The sequence below is a fragment of the Zea mays genome, chromosome 3, assembly GCF_902167145.1.
Source record: "Zea mays cultivar B73 chromosome 3, Zm-B73-REFERENCE-NAM-5.0, whole genome shotgun sequence".
Lineage (NCBI taxonomy): Eukaryota > Viridiplantae > Streptophyta > Magnoliopsida > Poales > Poaceae > Zea > Zea mays.
Window position 1 is genome coordinate 38,648,978 of NC_050098.1, and position 22,691 is coordinate 38,671,668.

General features: G+C 45.1%; 2 protein-coding genes and 1 pseudogene across 4 annotated transcripts; 1 reads left to right on the plus strand and 2 right to left on the minus strand.

Annotated features, from left to right (window-relative positions):
• The first annotated feature begins 249 nt into the window (after window positions 1-249).
• LOC542533 (calmodulin 2) lies at window positions 250-4,737 on the plus strand. The gene is made up of 2 exons (NM_001112077.2): window positions 250-509; window positions 4,051-4,737. Exons 1-2 carry the CDS (start codon window positions 434-436, stop codon window positions 4,422-4,424), a joined length of 450 nt encoding a protein of 149 aa, NP_001105547.1. The 5' UTR covers window positions 250-433; the 3' UTR covers window positions 4,425-4,737.
• A 3,396-nt stretch (window positions 4,738-8,133) lies between these two features.
• On the minus strand, window positions 8,134-9,248 carry LOC109944978 (uncharacterized; annotated as a pseudogene). Its single transcript, XR_002268353.2, has 2 exons — window positions 8,844-9,248; window positions 8,134-8,758 (listed from the first exon to the last, which is right to left on the minus strand). The product of XR_002268353.2 is annotated as an uncharacterized protein (transcript).
• Window positions 9,249-10,358: 1,110 nt separating this feature from the next.
• LOC103649969 (serine/threonine-protein kinase-like protein At5g23170) lies at window positions 10,359-12,801 on the minus strand. Of its 2 annotated transcripts, none has more exons than XM_008675665.4 (2): window positions 12,210-12,801; window positions 10,359-11,895 (listed from the first exon to the last, which is right to left on the minus strand). In XM_008675665.4, exon 2 carries the CDS (start codon window positions 11,811-11,813, stop codon window positions 10,617-10,619), a length of 1,197 nt encoding a protein of 398 aa, XP_008673887.1. In that variant the 5' UTR covers window positions 11,814-11,895; window positions 12,210-12,801; the 3' UTR covers window positions 10,359-10,616. The 2 variants fall into 2 exon arrangements, with proteins under 2 accessions (XP_008673887.1, XP_020405772.1); XM_020550183.2 differs by having other exon boundaries at window positions 12,255-12,778.
• Between the last annotated feature and the right edge of the window lie 9,890 nt (window positions 12,802-22,691).

Here is a 22,691-nt window from a genome sequence, read left to right on the forward strand (position 1 = left end):
TGAACCTATTAATATTCACAAAAGTAAACTTTAAATATGTTCTATATTTTTAAAAATTGATATAAAATTTAGATACTGGTACGAAAATATGTTTTTTATAAATAAAATTTTATTCTTTGTATTTTATAATATTATCAATAACGTGACTAAAATTAATCATAATTTCTGTATATATTTATGTATATATTTATGTTAAAATGTTAGATTTATCTGTATAAATCGGATGGAACCGGTGTGGAAGGTGGGACACACGAGTACACGACCACGAGAGACTGGTCGGTCTGCGACTGTCTCTGACCGCTGACCGCACTGTCCTCTGCTTCTGTCTTTCTCTCTCTCCCCTGTCCCCCTTCCAGATTTCCTCCATTCGCGGTTTGCCTCTCTGCCTTCCTGCCTGCTTCCCTCCCTCCGTCAGATCCCCGCTCGGGTTGCCATGGCGGACCAGCTCACCGACGAACAGATCGCCGAGTTCAAGGAGGCCTTCAGCCTCTTCGACAAGGACGGCGACGGTATTCGCCACGCCCCCGCTCTCTCTCTCCCTGTGTCCCGACGTGCGCGGCTTGATGTGGTATAGTAGATTCGCGTCACGGAAGCGACGGGGGATCTCACATGACCACTGGTGTGTCAGTGGCAACTCGCATCAAGCGGATCGCGGGGTAGGTTTTTTTTTGGTCTCGGAGTATCTCGACATGCAGATGCAGATCTCACGCCCTCTTTATCTCCCGCGGGTTATATCACGTTACGACTAGTGCTTGCAATTTCTGAGTCGGATCCCCAACGGGGAGACAAATTGCTTTTGACCCCGGAGCCGCGTGGAGGTGACATATGTGTGATCTTGTGGAAATTTGGACGCAGATCGACCGGATGGCCGGGTGGGTGTAGTACCCGACGATTGGAGGTTCTGTAGAATCCCAGCCAAGGAATCATTCCACATCATGAGAGTTCCCTCATTATGGTAAACCGGCATAGGGATACTAGGAAACATTGAATCATGTGAGGAGGTGGTAGAAAGCATTCGATCGTGTGAGGAGGTGGAACCAGTGCGGGTAGCATGGACATGGTGGCGGCGGATGCTGCTGTCTGCAGCTTGGATGTAGCGCAGGGCGCACTGTTTTGTGATCCTAATTGTGGGAAGTTATGAGAACATGTGGAGTCACTAGTTAGTCGGCAGGAATAGCTTGAAGGTGGTGAACTCTGCAACATGGTGCAATCATATGGCACCATGGGGGTTGTAGGGGCATGATGAGTCACTTGCCAGTGGGCATGTGCATGGCAGGGAAGATGATGTGTGGTGTGTCATCGGCGCAAGGCATATAGAATGAATTAGCAGGTATTGGAGCTAGCCACTGGGTTTCGGTTACATCACGTCGCATTATGATGTAAAGGTGTTAGCACCTTTGATGTTTTGTGGGTAAAAGGTGCAAGTTCCATTAGGCTATGACCAGCAGATCGTGCATATGACCGTGCAAAATACTGTTTTGTACGTAGACTATACTGTTTATAGAGTGAAGTTTGAAATAGTGGATGGGGATGAGTAAGATGCTGGAGATAGCCTTACGAGTTTATGGTTCATCCCCTCACAATTTGTTGTACCGTGATTGTGTGCTCAAAGCGAATTGTTCATTTTACTGTTGGACTAATTGGCAAAAAAAACTTAGAACTATTGCTTTGTGCTAAAGAACTGATGGTTGCAAGATTTGCTAAAGTTAGCAAATTTTGCCATCCACCATTTGCATGTTGTAAGCAAACAACACCATAGGCTTTTGTTCCCCGTCATGCTAATTGATGGGCATGGCTGTAGGAGTAAATGACATCTATATGGATTTATTGCAGAAGTAATACTCCCTCTATTCCAAAAAGAATGCAACTATGGTTGTGTGCCAGTTAAAGATTAAGTTTTTAGTTAATAGTATTTAATTTATAGCTCCAAATTACTTTATTATGAAAATGTGTTTTATAATTAATCTAGTTGTATTTATTTGATATCATAAACACTGATACTTTTTTTAAATATAACTGGTCAAACTTAAGATATTAAAAACATGACATTGTGTTACAGTTGCATTCTTTCTGGGATGGAGGGAGTATCGTCTAATGCTTATTGATTTTAAATTGTGAAGATATTGAGTGGACTGATGAAAATAGTAAGATCAATATTGCATCAAAGAAGTATAGCTTACATCTAGATAGAAAAATCCTCTTTGAAGTTTGTTGCTTGTTAAGTACCGCTCTCCTACTGATTGGTTTTACCTGGATTTTGTTCATTTCTCTTTCATGTAACATATCGAAGTTGCATTTAGGTTAAGAAAAAAGTTATCTAGCTGAGAAATGCACTATCAAGACCTATAAAACTTTGGTAACATTTGTTTTATTGGGAGCATAACTGTTTGGTTTCATGCTATCACTGACTAGTTAAACTCGTTTGCTGATGTATAGAATTCCCATGTTTCATGTTCACCAGGTTCTGAATGGATTTAGTTAGATCTGGATTAACACATAATGTTACCAAGTTCTTTGACTGTCCCTAGCCCTAGTCAATAGCTAAGAACAAGAACATGCAGAGAATTGACAAGCCTAGTAATTTTCCGGTTGGGTTATTTTCTTATTTGTGATCATGCCCTTAGTTTCTACAGTCTTGTATGATGCTTTGAATTGTCGAATCTATATGCTATAAACATAGCAGGTAGCAGCAGAAGCCCTTAAGATTATAGAATACTTCAAATTCTTAGGAAATCTGGCTCAGTGAGTTTACCAGTCAAATGAATCTTGTCCGTTTCTTTTTTTGAGCTGCCTTGATGGGGCATATGCTAGCATAATAAGAAGATGAAAAAAATCAAGGCAAGAGGAAATAGATGGACTTTTAACTAAGAAGAACTAGGCACTCAAATTCAAGTTGAAGAGGACTAAAACCTAGGTTTGGTAGTGTGCAGTCACTGAGTCTGCTTGCATAACGTGGAAAAAGGGTGGTTCATATGGCACCCTTGCTGCCTTAAAAATTTAGGAGTTCTGTTGCTCATCTAGTATGGCATTAAATAAGTACTATTCTTCATACAGTAGGTATTGATTAGCATGCTTAATATATTGAACTGTAGCAACTTTTCAATGCGAAGATAGTCAAACATTCATTGCCTCTTCAAATCTCTATGGATATTTATATGTGCACTAATGTTATTGAAATCATGGAGTTCCGTTGTAGTTTGTATCCCAGTATAATATGAACCAAAACTCTTAGCATGTTATCAATAAGTGCTTGATAAATTTGAGTTAATGTTTTTATTTAAAATAGTTTTTCATGAATTCTAACACCTGCAAACTGTAACTCAAATAATTATGCCTTGGGTGAAATTCATTCCTAGAAATTCTAGGTTCCATTTGGGTTTCCTTTTCATCTCTTGAACATTTCCTTCCATTCTGATAAAGAAAAGCTAAGTAGATCCCTATGTTATTTAGGTTGTTGACTAACTCCATTCCTCTAACTGTGTTAGAGAAGTTCTGTTGGATGGCACAGTTAATTTCTTCATGGTTTGCTCTCAACTGTTATATTGCTGCCTACTCGTAGAACAATAGAAGTGATCTGTACCTCTTAAATACATCAATTTAAAATGTCAGATAAAGAAAAGTAGGACATTTATCCTTATAATAACGTTGGTACCTGTTTGTCAGTTTGTAGAGGTGTTATCCTGTAGCACCAGTAGTCTCCTGGTACTTTTCTGCCTGTGGGCAGGTACATGTATTTGCCTATCGATTGTAATAACTCTCAGATCACATTGATGATTAATACTTTTTGACATGTTTGTTAGTCTTTATAGTATAAGAAACCATGTTAAAGTTGAATTTTTTAGAGGACATTGATAACATGATTGCTATTACTGTTGAGTGTTGGCACCATATCATGATTAGAATGCCGCTTCAGAAAATGGTTTAAATCTTTAAGCTGACTTCCTCAGACATTTTACCTGTTAGTATTATTTATCATTACTTGATTGTTTATTATTATATCAATTTAAGTAATTTGTGATAGTAGTGAGTACTGTTTGGCTCATTTAACAGGCTGCATCACCACCAAGGAACTTGGCACTGTGATGCGCTCATTGGGGCAGAACCCTACTGAGGCTGAGCTTCAGGACATGATCAATGAGGTTGATGCTGATGGCAATGGAACCATCGACTTTCCTGAGTTTCTCAACCTGATGGCACGCAAGATGAAGGACACCGACTCTGAGGAGGAGCTCAAGGAGGCCTTCCGTGTGTTCGACAAGGACCAGAACGGCTTCATCTCCGCTGCTGAGCTTCGCCATGTCATGACCAACCTAGGCGAGAAGCTGACGGACGAGGAGGTGGACGAGATGATCCGTGAAGCCGACGTGGACGGTGATGGCCAGATCAACTACGACGAGTTCGTGAAGGTGATGATGGCCAAGTGAGATATGCCCGCCGTTTTTAAGCTAGTTCCTCTCCTGATGGTAGTAACTAGTCTAGTTTTGGAGACTGACTGCTTTTGGTTGTGTCTTACGCCTATCCTTGCGTCAATGGACATATCCGTTTGTTTTCAACCAAGGGATTTTACCATGTCTGTAATTTCGCTCAAATTTGGTTCTTGTTGTATTACATTTGTGTTATCTTGGTACAATGATCATGTCTTTCTCTTTCAAATTTAGGTGTTCAGTTTCCTGGTAGAAATACGTGGTAGTGGTATGCAGGTATTGCTATATCTGGTTTTGATTGGTTTGTCGTTGTTTCTTGTGCTGTGATAAGTTCTTGTAGAGAAGTACTGTACGTGGTATGCAGATCAATTGATTGTTGGCCGTACGGCAGGACATAGGTGGAAGTATAATCTTAGGGCATGTTTAGTTACTTTAGTTCCAGAGGATTAAAGTTTAGTCTTTAATAGTAGTACTATGTTTGGTTTTAAGAACTACAAGTATTCAAACATATTAAATGACTCGTAAGAAGACCAAAATGTCTCTTATTATTTTCCCACCCTTAATGTAACTAAAATAAACGAGACTAGGAACTAAAAAATGTCTCTTGTTATTCTCCCATCCTTAATGTAACTAAAATAAAGAGACTAGGAACTAACAAAGTTTAGTTCATGTTTTAGTCTGTTTGCAAATCTAAGGACGGAATGAGACTAAAATAGAGGGATCACTCTTTAGGGGGTGTTTGGGAGTGAAGTTTTTTCACAGTTTTGGAAGAATACTGCAGTATTCTCAAATACTGCAGTATTATATACAGAATGGTGTTTGGCAAGCTAGCTAAAATCTCTGTTTTCAAAACTGAAGTATTGCAAATACTATAGTTGTTTTAAGGCATTCTAAACTTAGCTCTGAATCTCAGTTTTTAAAACTGAGGTATTGTCATGACTAAAGTATACTGTGGTTTTCAAAAACTTTGTTCCCAAACAGGGCCTTAATCCCTGTAACTAAAGTTACAGGACTTTACCCTTGTTTTATTTTCTCTTTGAACAGTTTAATAGAGTCCTTTTACTCGATCAAAATATAGAAGTCGCAAGTCGGTCATGTGTATCAAATTAGGCAAGGCACCGCAATGCCGCAAGAAATAGCTTCTTGCTTCCCGAGCGCAGGTGCTGGAAGATTACGACTAGTATGTTTGTCAACGCTCAAAAGAGGCAAAATCTGGAAGAAGAATTATTCAACCGAGGAATTCGTCGATGGAACTTGTCTCTTGGACTGAATCTTCTCGTCTACCCATCCCTTTTTCCACAAAAAGAAACACCTTTTTCAAATGATAGAGATTCCCGCCCCTTTAGGGGCTGTTCGTTTTTTCTGGAACGGAGGCATGGAACAATTTCTAGCCGGTTTGTTTCTCTAATTTATATAAATTTTGATCAGTTGAAATGATTCCTGGTCCATTTCTAGACAAACGAACAAGACCTTAATGTTCGATTTAGAAGGAAAAAAAGGCGAGCCGAATATTCAAATTACGTAGGGAAGACGTTAAGGGAGGCGGCTTCTCTTAAAATAAATGAGAAAAGACGACAAAGCGAAGCCAACCATATATATGGTTCAACACTTAAGGCCTTGTTTAGGTACTCCCCAATCCACACGTGGCTTGTTTTTAGAGACAAAATCAAATCGAAGAATTTGCTCCAGAGAAAAGGCCTTCTGAACATGGTTGACAACCTTCAATATATTCTTTGTGGCTCCAATTGTAAAGAGACAACCTTTCATCTTCTATTCGAGTGCCTTTTCAGCTCAGATTGTTGGCAATATGTAGGCATCCAGTGGAACTTTGATCTTGACTTCTTCAACATGTTTAAGAACGCGAAGAATATTTTTGACAGACGTTTTTTCATAGAAATTGTTGCAGTGGTGGCCTAGTCTCTTTGGAAACAATACAATGATTGCATCTTCAGAAATGTTGTCCCCTCCTTCACTTCCTGGAGTACCTATTTCAACGACACATTGAAGCTACAGATGTTTAGATTTAGCCCTGCTCTTAAGCTTGATGTATCTCAATGGCTACACTCTAGATGACTGCTCCTCCCCCCACACCCCTTCCCCCACTCCCTCTCTAATTCTTTGTTGGTCTAACCGATTGTTTAAACATTTCTTTTAATAAAATTTATCTGTAGAGCCTTCCTCTACAGTATTTCTTTCAAAAAAAATTAGAAAGACTCTTGGAGATACTCTTCGTGTGTTGAGTTTAAAAACACTACTCTCTGAATTCTAAATTACAAGACATTCTAATTTTATTGGTATATAGTTTTTGCTATGTACTTAAATATACTCCCTCAGTCTCAAAATAATATTCTTTTTAGACTAAACATACATTCATTAGTAAATGTACGAATGTGATTTGTATCTGTGTCTATATTTATTTATCATTCGAATGAATGTGGTAAAAAGAGACATAGGAAGAACTATATTTTGGGATGGAGGTATTTAGATATATAGGGAAAATAATATATCTAAAAAAAATCAAAGCGTCCCCTAGTTTAAAACAGACGTATCTTTCAAAGGTAGCAATCTGGATCTACATTCGTTTTCTTTTATTGTTTCAAAATGAATTTAGCTTTGTTTCCTAGGTAGGATACTAGTAGACTAGTTGTGTCCCATATCTCTAGTACTTTCTAAAATAAAGAATTACAAGAGCTACCCTACCTTAATTTTACTTTTCACGCATTTCAAGAAGCTTAGAGCATCTCCATTAGTTTCTAAAAAATACTTAGAAAATTAATGAGTTTTTTAAGTGATGAAAAAAACGTTGAGAGTATATTTGTTGCCTTCATCTAATTAATTTTAAAAATCTTGCTCTTAAAAGATAGAAGATAATTCTACATTAGGAATTCGAAACTATTTCTAAATTATCTCAACTACTTTTATATTATTTTTTCTGTCTTATACATTTGCATGAGAAAGAGGGGCTGACTCAGGGGTATTTTAGATAGACATCCGACTACCCTGAAATTTGATCTAAAAACAAACTATTACTCAGTGTTTAGGTTTAAAGAAACAAATTTATTCAAGTTGTAACCTAATTTGATGGCTTAAATGCATTATGTGATATTTTTCTAATCATGTATCAAATGGATGGAAATTAGATATATATGTTACTGAGTTATACACGGTGTTAAATGTTATGACGCGCGTGTATACATATCCACACGAGTACACGACACGCGAGGGGTTTGATTATTTTTTGAACGTAATGGTAGAAGCTCTGCCTCTCAATTAAGAAGAAAGGAATTGACCCAGTTTTAAGGGAAACCGGGCCCAAAACCTATACATGACGTACAAACAAACCAGACAACAGCAACCCCACACAGCCACACACACAATGCCCATCGTGAGTCATCGTTGCCGAACTCAACACAAGTGACAAGTAGCTCTGACTCCCCAAGACAGGCAACACAAGGCCGAAGGAAACACGACGATGACTACGAACACCGGCAGAAGAGAAGGAAGACTGTGGCGCGCCGTCGTTGCCAAGCCACGAGATACTCCACTCGAGACAACTCTGATTCTTCACCAGCGAGACTTCCAAAACCTTAATCCACCGCCCTGCCTCCGCCAAATGCCTCATCTTCGAAGCAAACAAGCCCACGAAGAAGGGGGGTTCGCCCTACGTCATCGTTGCCAAGCCACATCCCGTGACGTAGCAACTTCGACTTCACGATGCAAGCCTCCACATCCACACGCAAACCGGGACCCGAAAGACGAAAGCAACCACCGAAAGCGACGACGTGGCCCAGACGAACTTCAGTAGCAACGCCTTCAGGAAGGGAGTGACGTCGGGGACGCCATCGTTGCCGGTCCGAGGTGGACCGGGCTTTCGCCCACGAAAGACAAAGCTCGGGAACACAACACCCTCAACAGGAGAAGCGGCGCCTAGGGGCGTCGTCATCGCTAAGGCTTTCGCCTAAGAAAACCCCCTAGCTAGCACAACGTCCGGCCAGGACCCCAGGACAAAGCACACCGCCACAACCGATGCCGCCCAACCAACCCACATAGACCCATCCAGAGGGCCAACGACGTGCCGGTTGCCACAACAGTCGCAACGCAGCGCGGACCGCCACCACCTCCGGCTGGCCCCACGGTCCCGGCCGATCAGCGGCAGCACCACGCGCCGCACCACCGCACCTCCCATCGGCCAACCCTGGCAGTAGTCGTTGCGACGCGCCAGATCCACTGACACGCGCACCACCGCAAATGCCGGCGGGGCCACTGCTGCCCACATGCCTACGCCACACACCACCATTGAGGAGCCAGATCCTCCGCTCCTCACCGCTGCACGACTGACGCCCACCCACAGTAGTAGACAAGGCCGTGAGGGAGGGGAGGGGTGGCAAATAAGAGAGCGTCGCGCCACAGCGCATGCACGAGCCCCAAACTACCATCGACGCAACCGCCACCGGCCGCCAGCGCCAGCTGTTGAGGGCAGATCCGGCCCACACGCCACAAACCCAACACCAGGAGGAGCACTCCCGCCAGCCAGCTCCAGACCCACCACGTCGTGTGTCCACCGCCGAAACGGCGCAGCCCCGCCACCACCAGCAGATGCCGCCAATCCATCACCTGGATGCACCTGCAGGACCAGATGTTGACCCGCCGAGCACAGCCCCCCGACGACGCCGGGGACAAGGAAGACGACGGCGTGGGGGACGACGCCCGCCCCAGCAACCCCGCGGCTGGAACTTGAACCGCCCGGCACAGAACCCGCTCAGATCTGAGCATCGGGAGACCAAACGAAGGAGAAATGCCGGAGAAACGCCCCGTCGCCGCCATCTTTGGAGGTCGCGCCGGCCTTCGGCAGTCTCCTCCGGCGACGGCGAGGGGGGAAATAGAGGAGGAGAGAGTGGCGGCGCTAGGGCTGGGGGGCCTCCCGTGTCGCCCAAACGGAGGATGACGCGGGGGCTGTTCCCTAGCTGAGGACCCCGGATTGATTATCAAAGTGCGAAAAGATTACAAGTTGAGATATGAAGTTGTTGAAAAGCAGAGGTTTTTTTAATCTAGCCAAAAATAAAAATAAAAATCTAGGTTAGGAGTGGAGATTTTAAAACTCCTGCAGATGCTGTTAGAGCATCTCCAACAATGCCTCAAACTAATGCCTCAAATCGAAATATAAGGCTCTACACAGGAAAAACCACTCCAACAGTGCCTCAATTCAACAAATTTTGTCAAAAAACTATAGGGCACCCTTTGAAGTGCCTCAAATATATTACACCGTAGTGGGCTGCCCTATAATCTAGATTTAGGGCTTTACTGTTGGAGCGGTGTATTTTGTTGGTGCCCTAAATTCTATAAAATTTACTTATTTTTAAATTATAAGGCATTTTTATAGGTCACGTTGTTGGAGATGCTCTTAACGCGTCACCGAGTTTCTTTTTTTTCTCCCACAAACGTCCGAACTGATCCTCCGAAAATCCGATCCTCCCCTCCCTGGAGTTTATCTACCCTACTGCCCGTTTAGAGAACCCAAGAGCCAGATTAAAATGACAGATTATCGAAAAGTAGGCACGCATGCATCATTTGTGTGTGTATATACAATGAGCAAAGCTGCTTTCACGGGCCGCCAGTGCTATCAGAACTAGATTAGCTTCATGACACCTTTCTTCTGTTCGCACCCTTCTTCCTTTTTTCTCTCTCTCTCTCCCACCTTTTACAGTGTAAATCAGATCAAGGAGCTTTTTTTTTCTTTTTACTACGGTTGCATGCAGCATGCGTGCAGGGCAGTTCAGCAGCTGCCGGTTCTTCGGTGTTCACATAATGGCCATCTCATGCCTGAACCGGAGAAGAAAGGAAATGTCCTTCTGATGCTAGTATACCGCTACCTGTGCTGCCGATGAATGCCGTCGGGCCTCATGCATGCCACTGCCAGCATGATGGTCAAAGACAAAAGAAACCCAAATTCCAAACGTAAAATGAAGAAGCGTATATACACCACGACGTCAATCCATATCTCGAGACTGTGCGATGATCGGAACGAGCAAAGCAGTCGCAGATTAGCGCATGCCATAACTGCTGTGACAGTAATAGTCTCGTGACACGTAACTAGCTAGTACTATTACCAGTAAACATCCGTAGTTTGTCAACTACTGAAAACGAGATCCAAACTCGCTCTCGAATTGGGTCAGACACTACCTCGTCTTCGGTTCATTTGGGTGCGCCGGTCATCATGCCGTCGTTCCGATGCGGTGGCAGAGCCGCGGTCGTGCACGAGGAGGAGGAGGAGCCCTGGCGATCGGGTGCCACGTCGCTGTCGGAGTGCTCGGTGCACTCGACCTTGGTCGCCACCACCCGGTTGCTGCCCCTCCTCATCACGCGCTGGCCCCACGCCGCGACGCGCTCGCACACCCGCCCCACCACGCCGCCGCCGCGGTGCCCGTGCCGCCACCCGGCGCACTCGCGCAGCTCGGCCACCACCTCGTCCATGGCCGGCCGCCGCTCCACGCTCTCCGACACGCACCGCGCAGCCACGGCGAGGACGCGGGCCAGCGCGCGGTCCGTGGGCGGCAGTGGCGCGGCGGCCACCCGGGCGTCGAGCACCTCCCGCGCGCGCCCGGCGCCGATCAGCGGCGCGGCCCACGACACGATGGACGACGGGCACGAGTCCACGTCCATCACCTTGCGCCCGCTCACCAGCTCCAGGAGCACCACGCCGAAGCTGAACACGTCGCTCGCGGGGCCCAGCTTCCCGGGCTCCGTGTAGCAGGGGTCCAGGTACCCGATCGTGCCCGCCGGGGCTGGTGGCGGCCCCGCCGACGCCGAGCCTTCCTCGGCTGCTGGTCCAGGTGGCGCGTCTGCGTGGACGGCGGCGGCGGCCTTGACGACGCTCACGGCGAGGCCGAAGTCCGCGAGGCGGGCGCGGCCGTCGCGGCCGAGCAGGACGTTGGCGGACTTGACGTCGCGGTGGATGACGCGCGGCGCCGCGCCGTGCAGCGCCAGCACGGCGCGCGCCACGTCTAGCGCGATCTCCACGCGGTGCGGCCACGGCGGCGGCCGCGGCGACCGGTGCAGCATGTCGTGCAGCGACCCGCTGGGCATGAACTCCATGACGAGCAGCGGGGGCAGCCGAGGCCCCGGCTGCGGCTGTGGCGATGGCGATGGCGACACGCCGACGATGCCGATGATCCCCGGGTGGCGCGGCGCGGCCGAGAGCACGGCGATCTCGTTGGCCAGCTTGGCCTCCCCCTGCGCGTGCGACGGCCGCTTCACGGCGACGACGGCCGTCCTGCCGCCTCTCCTCAGCCTGGCCCTGTACACGGTGCCGTGGCTGCCCTTGCCCACCAGGTTCTTCTCCGCGAACCCGCCCGTCGCCGCCTCCACCTCCTCGTACGAGAACTCCCTCATGCGGCTAGCTAGGCCAAGTGCTGCGGCTATGGCTGCGGGGGCGTTGCGTGTTGTTCGCGGACGAGAGGGCGCGGAACTAGGACTAGGAGGTAGCAATGGAAAGCAGTTCGTTAGCAGAAAGCAAAGCAACTAGGCAAGCAATAAAGGGCAAAGAGGGGGGAAAAAGAAAAGAAAAGAAAAGAAAAGAAAAGAAAGGTAAAGGCGGCAAGGATCATCAAAGGAAGAGGAGGGTGCGGTAAAGTTGATCATTGCAGTTTTTTAGAGATAGAGAGAGGGAGGTTGCTGTAATCTAGAGAGAGAAAGAAGGAGCAGGATGATGGTGGTGGTCCCCTGAAGAACAGATTTGGTCTTCTGTAGGAAAAAAAAACAACAAGGTGTAGAGAGAGAACAACAAACCTAACACACCAAGCAATAGGATTATTGTAAGCTGAAGTGGCTTACTTGCTGTTCCCCTCCTCTTGTGATTTTCTTGGCCTCTTTCTCTGATTCTCTCTGTCTATTTGTCATCAGATGAGGCATGGGAGAGTTCTTGGACCCGAGATCGTTGGCGTGGCGTTGGTTATGAAGAGCCTCGCAGCAAACCAACAAATCTGCGGCAGAGAATCTTTATCTGTTACGAGGGGGTGTGTGCAGGTGTTGACTGTTGTGTGGACTGGTTGGATTACTTGTTGGACACTTGGACTTGATGCGCGCGATCGGCCATGAAAACACATTGCCGTCCCTGGCACCGCGGATGCATGATGCCCTACGCAATCCATCTGAATAAGACTGACTCCAACAGACCAGCTAAATGTATAGGCAAAACTAAAGTAACTGTGCACGAGCTAGCAGTACAAAACAACTTTCAATAGGGCAGCCAAACGAGCCAGTCAAAAAGATGGAAAGAGAGTAAAGTCATAATAGCTTGTACTGTGGCTGACAGCCATTTACTTTTTCTGTGTACGAGAACATGACCCCACCATCTGCTCTATTTGTTGGACTATACTACCGCTATCTTTTTGTCTGTGTTGTTGAAGCGTGTATCATATGGCTGGACAGACAAACTAGACTACTAGAGACACTAACCAAAGGCTTGAATGACTGCTCGATTTGCATTGCCTCTGTTGGATTCAGTCTAATATATATATATCAACCCTAAAATACCATTATGCTCTTGCAACTGCAACGGGTGTCGTCGCGACCGACTGCTGCTGGAAGCCAGAAAAGCGTGCTCTGTCTTACAAGGAAAGGAAAGGAAAGGCTGGATCATAAACAACAACAAACACGAACCTATGGAGTAGGAGCTAGCTTCCTGTTGCTTATCTATATCAAAAATAAAAAGTTCTCTTGCGATATACTTCAAGTCAAAAAAAAGTTGTTGGGGGAAAACAAAAACAAATTGTGTGGTTGTGCAGGGCAATCAATCTTGTTGGCCTTGTTCGGCACTTTGGAAATTTTTTTCCAGGTTGGTTTTTTCCCATATAGATCGGGTGAATCAAGCCTTTCACCTAATCCCTTATAGGATTAAATCCATAAACTCAATCAACCAATGTTTGTTCATTTTATATTCCAAAACCCACACAACTATGTTTGTTCGTTTATTCCATGTGGATTAAATCTCAAACCTAAATACCAACAAAAGCAAATAAAATCAACAAAATTTAAGCATAGACCATATCATATCTCTAGAAATTTAAGCATAGAACATGTCATCTCTTTAGAAATTTAAGCATGTCATACAATTCTCGATACATATTTTTTTTCAAATTAAACACATTTTAAAGATGCGTCAACTGGCATGACGTGACTTGACTTTCACCTTCTCTAGCGATGCTGATAATATCTTTATTATTGGACCGTGAAACACATGAGACAAATAATTTTAAAAAATACAGTAATCTATTGTTTTATGTAAAGTCAAAGTACTACTATTTGAAAGTTGCTTGACAGCAACTTGAAAATAACAATTTATCCCTGAATAACAGCAGCTGAACACCTTTTTTCTAATCAGACTATAGCAGTTATGTCAGCTTTTCCATCCAATGATAGCAACAACAAACATATGGACTACACAGAAATTCAAGACATGTGCCTCGTGAACTACACAGAAATTCTAGAAAATTAGAAGTTATCACAATGGTCGTTTAAAATATAATCAATTCTCTGAACTCACTGCAAATATGGAGAATACTGCTATCTCGGGTATTAACAATTAACGTTTCAGACAGCCATGTTAACCTGCATTTAGCTGTACTTTGTTGTCTGAAACGTCGTGATACAACGACCAGAGGCGTATTCAAGATGTCATCATGAATTATAATTAAGAAAAAAGCAGGCATCATAAATCATAAGTGACCTTGTGTATGTTTGTTCGTTTATTCCATGTGGATTAAATCTCAAACCTAAATACCAACAAAAGCAAATAAAATCAACAAAATTTAAGCATAGACCATATCATATCTCCAGAAATTTAAGCATAGAACATGTCATCTCTTTAGAAATTTAAGCATGCCATATAATTCTCGATACATATTTTTTGTTCAAATTAAACACATTTTAAAGATGCGTCAACTGGCATGACGTGACTTGACTTTCACCTTCTCTAGCGATGCTGATAATATCTTTATCATTGGACCCTGAAACACATAAGACAAATAATCTTAAAAAATACAGTAATATATTATTTTATGTAAAGACAAAGTACTACTATTTGAAAGTTGCCTGACAGCAACTTGAAAATAACAATTTGTCCCTCCAATAACAGCAGTTGAACACCTTTTTTCTAATCAGACTATAGCAGTTATGTCAACTTTTCCATCCAATGATAGCAACAACAAACATATGGACTACACAGAAATTCAAGGCATGTGCCTCGTGAACTACACAGAAATTCTAGAAAATTAGAAGTTATCACAATGGTCGTTTAAAATATAATCAATTCTCTGAACTCACTGCAAATATGGATAATACTGCTATCTCGGGTATTAATAATTAACGTTTCAGACAGCCATGTTAACCTGCATTTAGCTGTACTTTGTTGTCTGAAACGTCGTGATACAATGACCAGAGGCGTATTCAAGATGTCATCATGAATTATAATTAAGAAAAAAATAGGCATCATAAATCAGAAGTGACCTTGTGTATGTTTGTTCGTTTATTCCATGTGGATTAAATCTCAAACCTAAATACCAACAAAAGCAAATAAAATCAACAAAATTTAAGCATAGACCATATCATATCTCCAGAAATTTAAGCATAGAACATGTCATCTCTTTAGAAATTTAAGCATGCCATACAATTCTCGATACATATTTTTTTGTTCAAATTAAACACATTTTAAAGATGCGTCAACTGGCATGACGTGACTTGACTTTCACCTTCTCTAGCGATGCTGATAATATCTTTATCATTGGACCCTGAAACACATGAGACAAATAATCTTAAAAAATACAGTAATCTATTGTTTTATGTAAAGACAAAGTACTACTATTTGAAAGTTGCCTGACAGCAACTTGAAAATAACAATTTGTCCCTCCAATAACAGCAGTTGAACACCTTTTTTCTAATCAGACTATAGCAGTTATGTCAGCTTTTCCATCCAATGATAACAACAACAAACATATGGACTACACAGAAATTCAAGACATGTGCCTCGTGAACTACACAGAAATTCTAGAAAATTAGAAGTTATCACAATGGTCGTTTAAAATATAATCAATTCTCTGAACTCACTGCAAATATGGAGAATACTGCTATCTCGGGTATTAATAATTAACGTTTCAGACAGCCATGTTAACCTGCATTTAGCTATACTTTGTTGTCTGAAACGTCGTGATACAATGACCAGAGGCGTATTCAAGATGTCATCATGAATTATAATTAAGAAAAAAAACAGGCATCATAAATCAGAAGTGACCTTGTGCTTCATGATGACATGACCAATCAACTTGGGCATGAAAATCGAGCAATGTGCTGCAAATATGGATCTAATAACAACCTAGTTTTTTCATGACATTTGATAGTGGTTGCACATAATAATTAGTTCATTCTATGATGACTGTTAATTCACACCAGGATAAGAAAAACTAGATAGCATCACATGAAGGGGATTAAAGCTATTGTGAAAATAACAGCAACAAACATACAACTTTTCAAAGATTTAGCTTCACTTATAGCAGCTTATCAAAACAACATACAAGAGATGTAGGGAAGGGAGAATCAAAAGGAAGAGGTCGCAATCATCCTACTTCCTCCTCCTAATGTGATCTCTATTGCTCATGTCCATAGCAAAGCTAAAAGTAGTATCAAGAGGAATAATGAATACTTATTACTAAAGCTAGTTACACAGGTCATATAATTCAATTTCTTTAGGTTCTTGGATGGTACCTGGAAAAATGGGTCAGACACTAGCACCTAGGATGGGGGAGGCTCGTCCTCGCTGACTCTTACTAGAGTAGGGACAATCTAAAAAAACAGTGGGTTGTTAGATAATTAAACTGGTGCTAACAGTTAGCAAATTAAAAGTGCAGAATAATGTGCTACCATATTAAACAAACTACAATTAGAAAAAAGCTAGCTACTAGACAAAAGCGAAGCTTTAGGTACAATTTTCGGTTTTCAGGTACAAGTTTTCAGCTACCTTGTGTGCAGATTCTCAGGAAATAGTTTTGGTTTAGTTACATGTCAACGATTAGCAAAGCAAGTCAAGCTACTGTCAGTCTCACCTAGCGATGACATGATGGCAAGATACCATCGGATCGAAAGATATCTCGCTATGCATGGTGGCATCGATCCTACCACAAATCTCAGTAGACATTCATTATTCACCGAATCTTCAAAAGACGAATGCTTAAAATGAATTACTGACCATAGAAATTGATCTCTTCCTGTTTGTTCTCCACTGTTCTGAACGTTGTCGTGGGCACAAATGTAAGTTCTGCAAATACCCAGTCGATCGATCGATCACGTCCTCGGATGCAACGGAGACAATTATCCAGATCAATAAATTATCCATCATGCATATCAGTTGCCGACGCTCGTCCCGGACACCAAGCACTCGAAAGTCGGCACGATGCTCGCCGCCATCTCCAGTGACCGGTGCCCCCCGCGCCCCCAGGCCCCCTCCCCCAACCATGGTACCCCCCATCTACCATGAACACCACCCCGGCCCCCTCCCCCAACCACGACAACGCCCATCTACCATGAACACCAGGACCAAGAAATGACTCGAAACCCTATCTAACAAAAATAGAGAGGGGCTAACCGTGGGGAAGGTTTCCATAGAAGTTGTCGGCGGCAGGGAGGATGTCGTCGTCGCGATGCCGACAAACCGCTCACTGTAACCTTCTCTTCTTGCTTGCGTCGCCGCCGTCGCTCAGAAGTCGGAATGTCGCCTGCCTTGGATTTGTTTCTAGACCCTTCGTGCCCTAGCTCTGATCCAGGAGCTCCGCTCGCAAATTTTTTTTTCCAAACCCATGGTCTAGAATCCTGATAAGCTTAACCGAACACAAAAAAATAGGATATGGGAATTTTACTGGGCTCGGATTTAACCTAGATTGGTCCCCAATCCAGATCTAACCCGGCCTGGTTGGGCACAACCGAACGAGGCCTTACGTGGGAATTTTCGTGTTCCATCAACCTCGGGTGATGGTTTTCAATTCTTCATGTTGCATATAGCCTCCCTTTCCTATATATGTACAATAAGTTTTCTACTTAGAATATCTTAAGAGCCTTTGTAATTTAATTCCCTTATATATATTTTTTCATACAGATATATCCAAATAAAGAATCTCGTTTAAATATTTATTTTTTCGCGTTTGCTCCAAACTCCTAGACCCTATTGGGATCGTGTGATCTAAAGTCTGGCCACCAAACTTTGGACCACTTTTTTAAGCTCTTGAGGCTCTAAATAGTAGGTTAAAACTGTTGTCTAAAGTTTAGCCAATCTCAAAGAAATTTTAGACCACATAAATGAGCTAAAATAAGGGATGAAAGTGGATATCTGGACAAATTTAATATTTTAAAATCAATATGAAATTTGGCGTTGACCTTTTATTATATTACCAAACACATTGTTATAAATAAGAATATATTTTTTTGCATAAAATGTTTTATGTATTATTTGCTTCCTACAACCAAAACAGGTGAAAAAATATATCTGAATCTGTATTCTAATTTTATATCTATCATTTGAGAATATATATGATAAATTTGAGGTTTGTTTTTTATGAATCTTTGCAAGCTTAATTCTAAAAACAAGAATAACAATTCTCATAGCAGGTTCTATATCCTATTTATTCACAAACAAAGAAAAAAAGACCAAGAAATTGATATCCATATAAGTATATGTCGGTACCCTGAAACAAGGGTACCCCTTCTAGGGATGAAAGTGGTAATCCAAACTGTTAGAACGAATTTAATATTTTAAAATAAATATGTATTAAATTTGATGTTGATCTTTTCTTATGTTATTAAGCACGTTAGTATAAATATGAATAAAATATTATATAAGTTGTTTTATGTATTATTTGCTCCTTACAATACAAAAAGTTGAAAAAATTACCGAATTTGTTTCCGAATCCATACCGAAGTTTATATCTATTATTTGAGAAAATGTAGGATGAATTTGAGGTTTACCTTTTATGAATCTTAACAAGTTGGATGTTAAAAACAAGAATACAAATTTGTATTGTATATTCTATATCCTATTTATTCGCAATCAAAGGAAAAACTGATTACCGAATAAATACCGTTTCCGACCGTTTTCATCCCTCCCTTACTACAGTATGAAGACGCGGTGCCCGTACGCCGTCCCTTAGCCACACGGTGAACAGCGCTCGTCCCCACCACATGGGCAGATCAAGGGGAACCATATGGCAAGAAAAGATGATACATCCAGGATGTGTCAGTCAAGCCGGACCTCCGCAAGGGAGCGCCGGACCCCTGTACGCACAACCCGGACCCCCGATTGTGGCTCGGGACTCCCGAGTAAGCGTGCCAGGTCCCTTGGATTTGGTATAGATCCCTCCGAGTAAGGTCCGGGCCGCAACAAGGTCCCAGGACAGGGGAAACCCTGGCATAAGTAAGGGTCTGGTGCTGACGCGTGGCCGGGCTTTACTCTGCACATGCGCTCCCCGCTTAGGCGGAGACCCAATGCACCCACGTGGCTCGTTGCCCGTGACATAAGCCAGCGGGCGGAGCCTGACGTAAGGCCCCTAGACCGCACGGACTCTGCATTTATTACGGAAAGGACGCGTCGCCTGTCCACCCTGCTGACAGGCGATGTGCCCCCTCAGCATTTATTGCGTCCTGTCCACTCCGCTGGTAGGCGGCGTCAGGGCCACCCTGCAGACGGCGCACCTGTCCAATCCACTATAAAAACAGTGCGCTTGTGCCGCACGGAGCACTATGCTCATCATCCCTTATACGAGAAGCTTCCCCTGCACGCCGATACTACGCAGATCTCGGATGTCAGGGCGCAAGAAGATTGCTCCAGCAGCGAACATTTGTGGCTCCGAGTGCTACGTCTGTTATGTTCCTGGGCCCACATGTCGGGGCTCAGTACCTTTGTGCATGCCCCCCTTAGCTATAAAAGGGGAGGCATGCAACATTGCAGAACAAGGTCCTCTTGAACAGACTAAGGCCCTCTTGAACAGACTTAGGCTCTCTTGAACAGACTTAGGCTCAATCTTCAGGCTTGGACTCTTAAGTCTCCACAACAATCCAACACACAGTGGAGTAGGGTGTTACGCTTCGGCGGCCCGAAGCACTCTAAACCCTCGCGTGTCCATGTGCTTGATGTTTGCTTAGCAGGACATGCAAAACGATTAAGCCCCTTCCTCATCTTAGGACTTAGGGCGGGTGCACTCCGCCACCCGGCTAGAGAATTCCCTCTCCGACATTTGGCGCGCCAGGTAGGGGCTAGGCATTAGGTTTTTGCTTGTTTCCTCGCTCGGCATGATGGTGCAAATCGTTGAGCACCGCGCCGAGACTTCCATGGATTTCCTGGTGGAGGAAGAAGCTGTTTCTTCCACGCCACAGGTTTCCAACCGCCCAATGCCGGGCACCGCTGCTGTGCATGCTGCACGGCAGCATACAGCTGCACAAACATCTCGTACTCCGTCGAGGGCGGCTCCGAGAGCATTGTCAGCAACCAGGGAGTTGCTACGACACCCTCCAAGCTCCACTGCCTCACCAAAGGCCATGAAGCAATGGCGAGACAACATCGACCGACTGCTCGGCATGGCGCATTCTACCTCGACCAGGTCGAGGTCACGGTCATCCCGGCACCAACATGAGGCGTCGGCGTCTGTGCGCTCACCCTCAGTAAGGGGCGCATAGACCAACGACCTCTGGGCCGAACTCAACCTCAGGCGCGTGGGAGAGGACGCCCGGATCTCTTTGGAAAGGGCGCGCGAGCGCCGCCAAAACATCGAGGGCCGCAACCTCGATCAATACTTTGCTACGATAGCACCGTAGGTCCCAATGGGCACCCGGTCCCAAGCGGGTGTCCCCTTGGCTGGCATGGGCTACGCCGCTCTCGTGGATCATCTCCACGCGGCATCGTGGCCACCCAAGTTCTGGCCGCACCTGCCAGAAAAGTACGACGGAACATCAAACCCGTCAGAGTTTCTGCAGGTGTACGTCACCGCTATCACAGCAGCAGGTGGAAACACCGCTGTGATGGCAACATATTTTCATGTCGCCTTGTCTGGACCTGCCCGGACCTGGCTCATGAACCTTGCCCCATGGTCGATCTACTCCTAGGAAGAGCTCTGCGTGGTTCGTTGTGAACTTTGCCAGTGCGTACCAGCAGCATGGTGTGGAGGCCCACCTCCATGCAGTGAGGCAGGAGCCCGAGGAGACTCTCCGCACGTTCATCTCCCGCTTCACCAAGGTGCGAGGTACTATACCTCGCATTTCCGATGCTTCCATCATCACGGCCTTCCGACAGGAAGTACGTGATGAAAAAATGTTGGATAAGTTGGCCACGCATGACGTGGAGACTGTCTCCACACTCTTCGCTCTGGCCGACAAATGCGCCAGAGCCGCCGAGGGTCGCGCATGGCACTCGGCCCCACAAACCGGGGCTGCCCAGCCAGGTGGCTCGGGTGCCCTCCCCCAGGACGGTAAGAAGAAAAAGAAGAAGGCCCGCGACTACCAGAGGTCACGGTCTACCGCTCTAGTCGTTGCAGCCACGACCGGGGGCCGGGGCGACCGCAACAAACGCCCACGACCGTAGAGGGGTAGCAGCGGCCCATGCCCTGTGCACCCCAATGGCCGCCACAGCGCCACGGAGTGCCACGAGATCATCGATCTTGCAAAACGTGTCAGCGAGCGGCGCGAGCAGCCTTCCAAGGACGGCTCCCCACCTCCTCGCCGACCTGGCAAAGAAAAGGTCGACGACGGCGAGGTGGCCATAGCTGAACGGGACCTCGGGTATCAGTCACCCGAGGGGGACCTAAAAGATGTCTTCGCCGGAGGCTCCTACTCCGGAGGAGACAACTAGATAGACCTGAAAGGGAAATAGGCTCACACCTTTTCCCAAATAATTTTGGTGGTTGAATTGCCCAACACAAACAATTGGACTAACTAGTTTGCTCTAGATTATAAGTTCTAATTGAAAGGGAAATGTGCCCTTGGGCCATTTCTAAGTGTTTTGGTGATTTAGTGTCCAACACAAGTGCTTAAGTGTTAAAATATGCAAGGTGGTGGACAAAGTGCAAATCAAGTCAAAAGGTATGTTTCTCAGACTTAGTACATTGTTTTAAAGACTAATGTATTGTGTCTAAGTGCTGGAAACAGGAGAAAACAAATTGGAGAGAGATAGCTTTGTTTCAGCCAAAGCCAGCTCTGTCTGGGTGCACCGGACTGTCCGGTGGTGCACCAGACAGTGTCCGGTGTGCCAGGCTGGCTCAGGCGAACTTGCTGCTCTCGGGAAGGAATTAACGACGTACAACTATAATTAACTGGACTGTCCGTTGAGCCAACGGTCGGCCGGGCCAACGGTCGGCTGCGCGATCCGCGCGAGACACGTGGCCGAGCCAACGGTCGGGAGGGGGCACCGGACTGTCCGGTGTGCACCGGACAGTGTCCGGTGCGCCAACGGCTCTCAAACCCCAACGGTCGGCTTCGCCAAATAAGGAAGGATATCCGCACCGGACAGTGTCCGGTGGTGCACCGGACTGTCCGGTGTGCCAGGCGACAGAAGGCAAGAATTGCCTTCCTGGATTGCTCTCAACGGCTCCTAGCTGCCTTGGGGCTATAAAAGGGACCCCTAGGCGCATGGAGGAGCATACCAAGCATTCCTTGAGCACTCTTGATCACTCACACTCCATTCTTGCGCACTTGTTCGACATTCTAGTGATTTGAGCTCCGTTCTAGTGTACTAGTCTTTTGAGCTTAAGTCTGGGTCTTGTGTGTGCGTACTTGCTGTGATCTTTGTGTCTTGTGTGAGTTGCTAATCCCTCCCTTACTTTGTGCTTCTTTGTGAACATCTTTGTAAGGGCGAGAGACTCCAAGTTGTGGAGATTCCTCGCGAACGGGATATAGAAAAGAAAAGCAAACGCCGTGGTATTCAAGTGGGTCTTTGGACCGCTTGAGAGGGGTTGATTGCAACCCTCGTCCATTGGGATGCCACAACGTGGAAGTAGGCAAGTGTTGTACTTGGCCGAACCACGGGATAAACCACTGTGTCTACCTGTGTTGATTCTCTTGTGGTTATTGTGTTTCGCTAAGACTCTTCTCTAGCCACTTGGCAATATTGTGCTAACGCTTAACCAAGTTTTTGTGGCATTAAGTTCAAGTTTTACAGGATCACCTATTCACCCCCTCTAGGTGGTCTCAATTGGTATCGGAGCCGTTCTCTTCAAGAAAGGGACTAACCGTCCGAAGAGATGG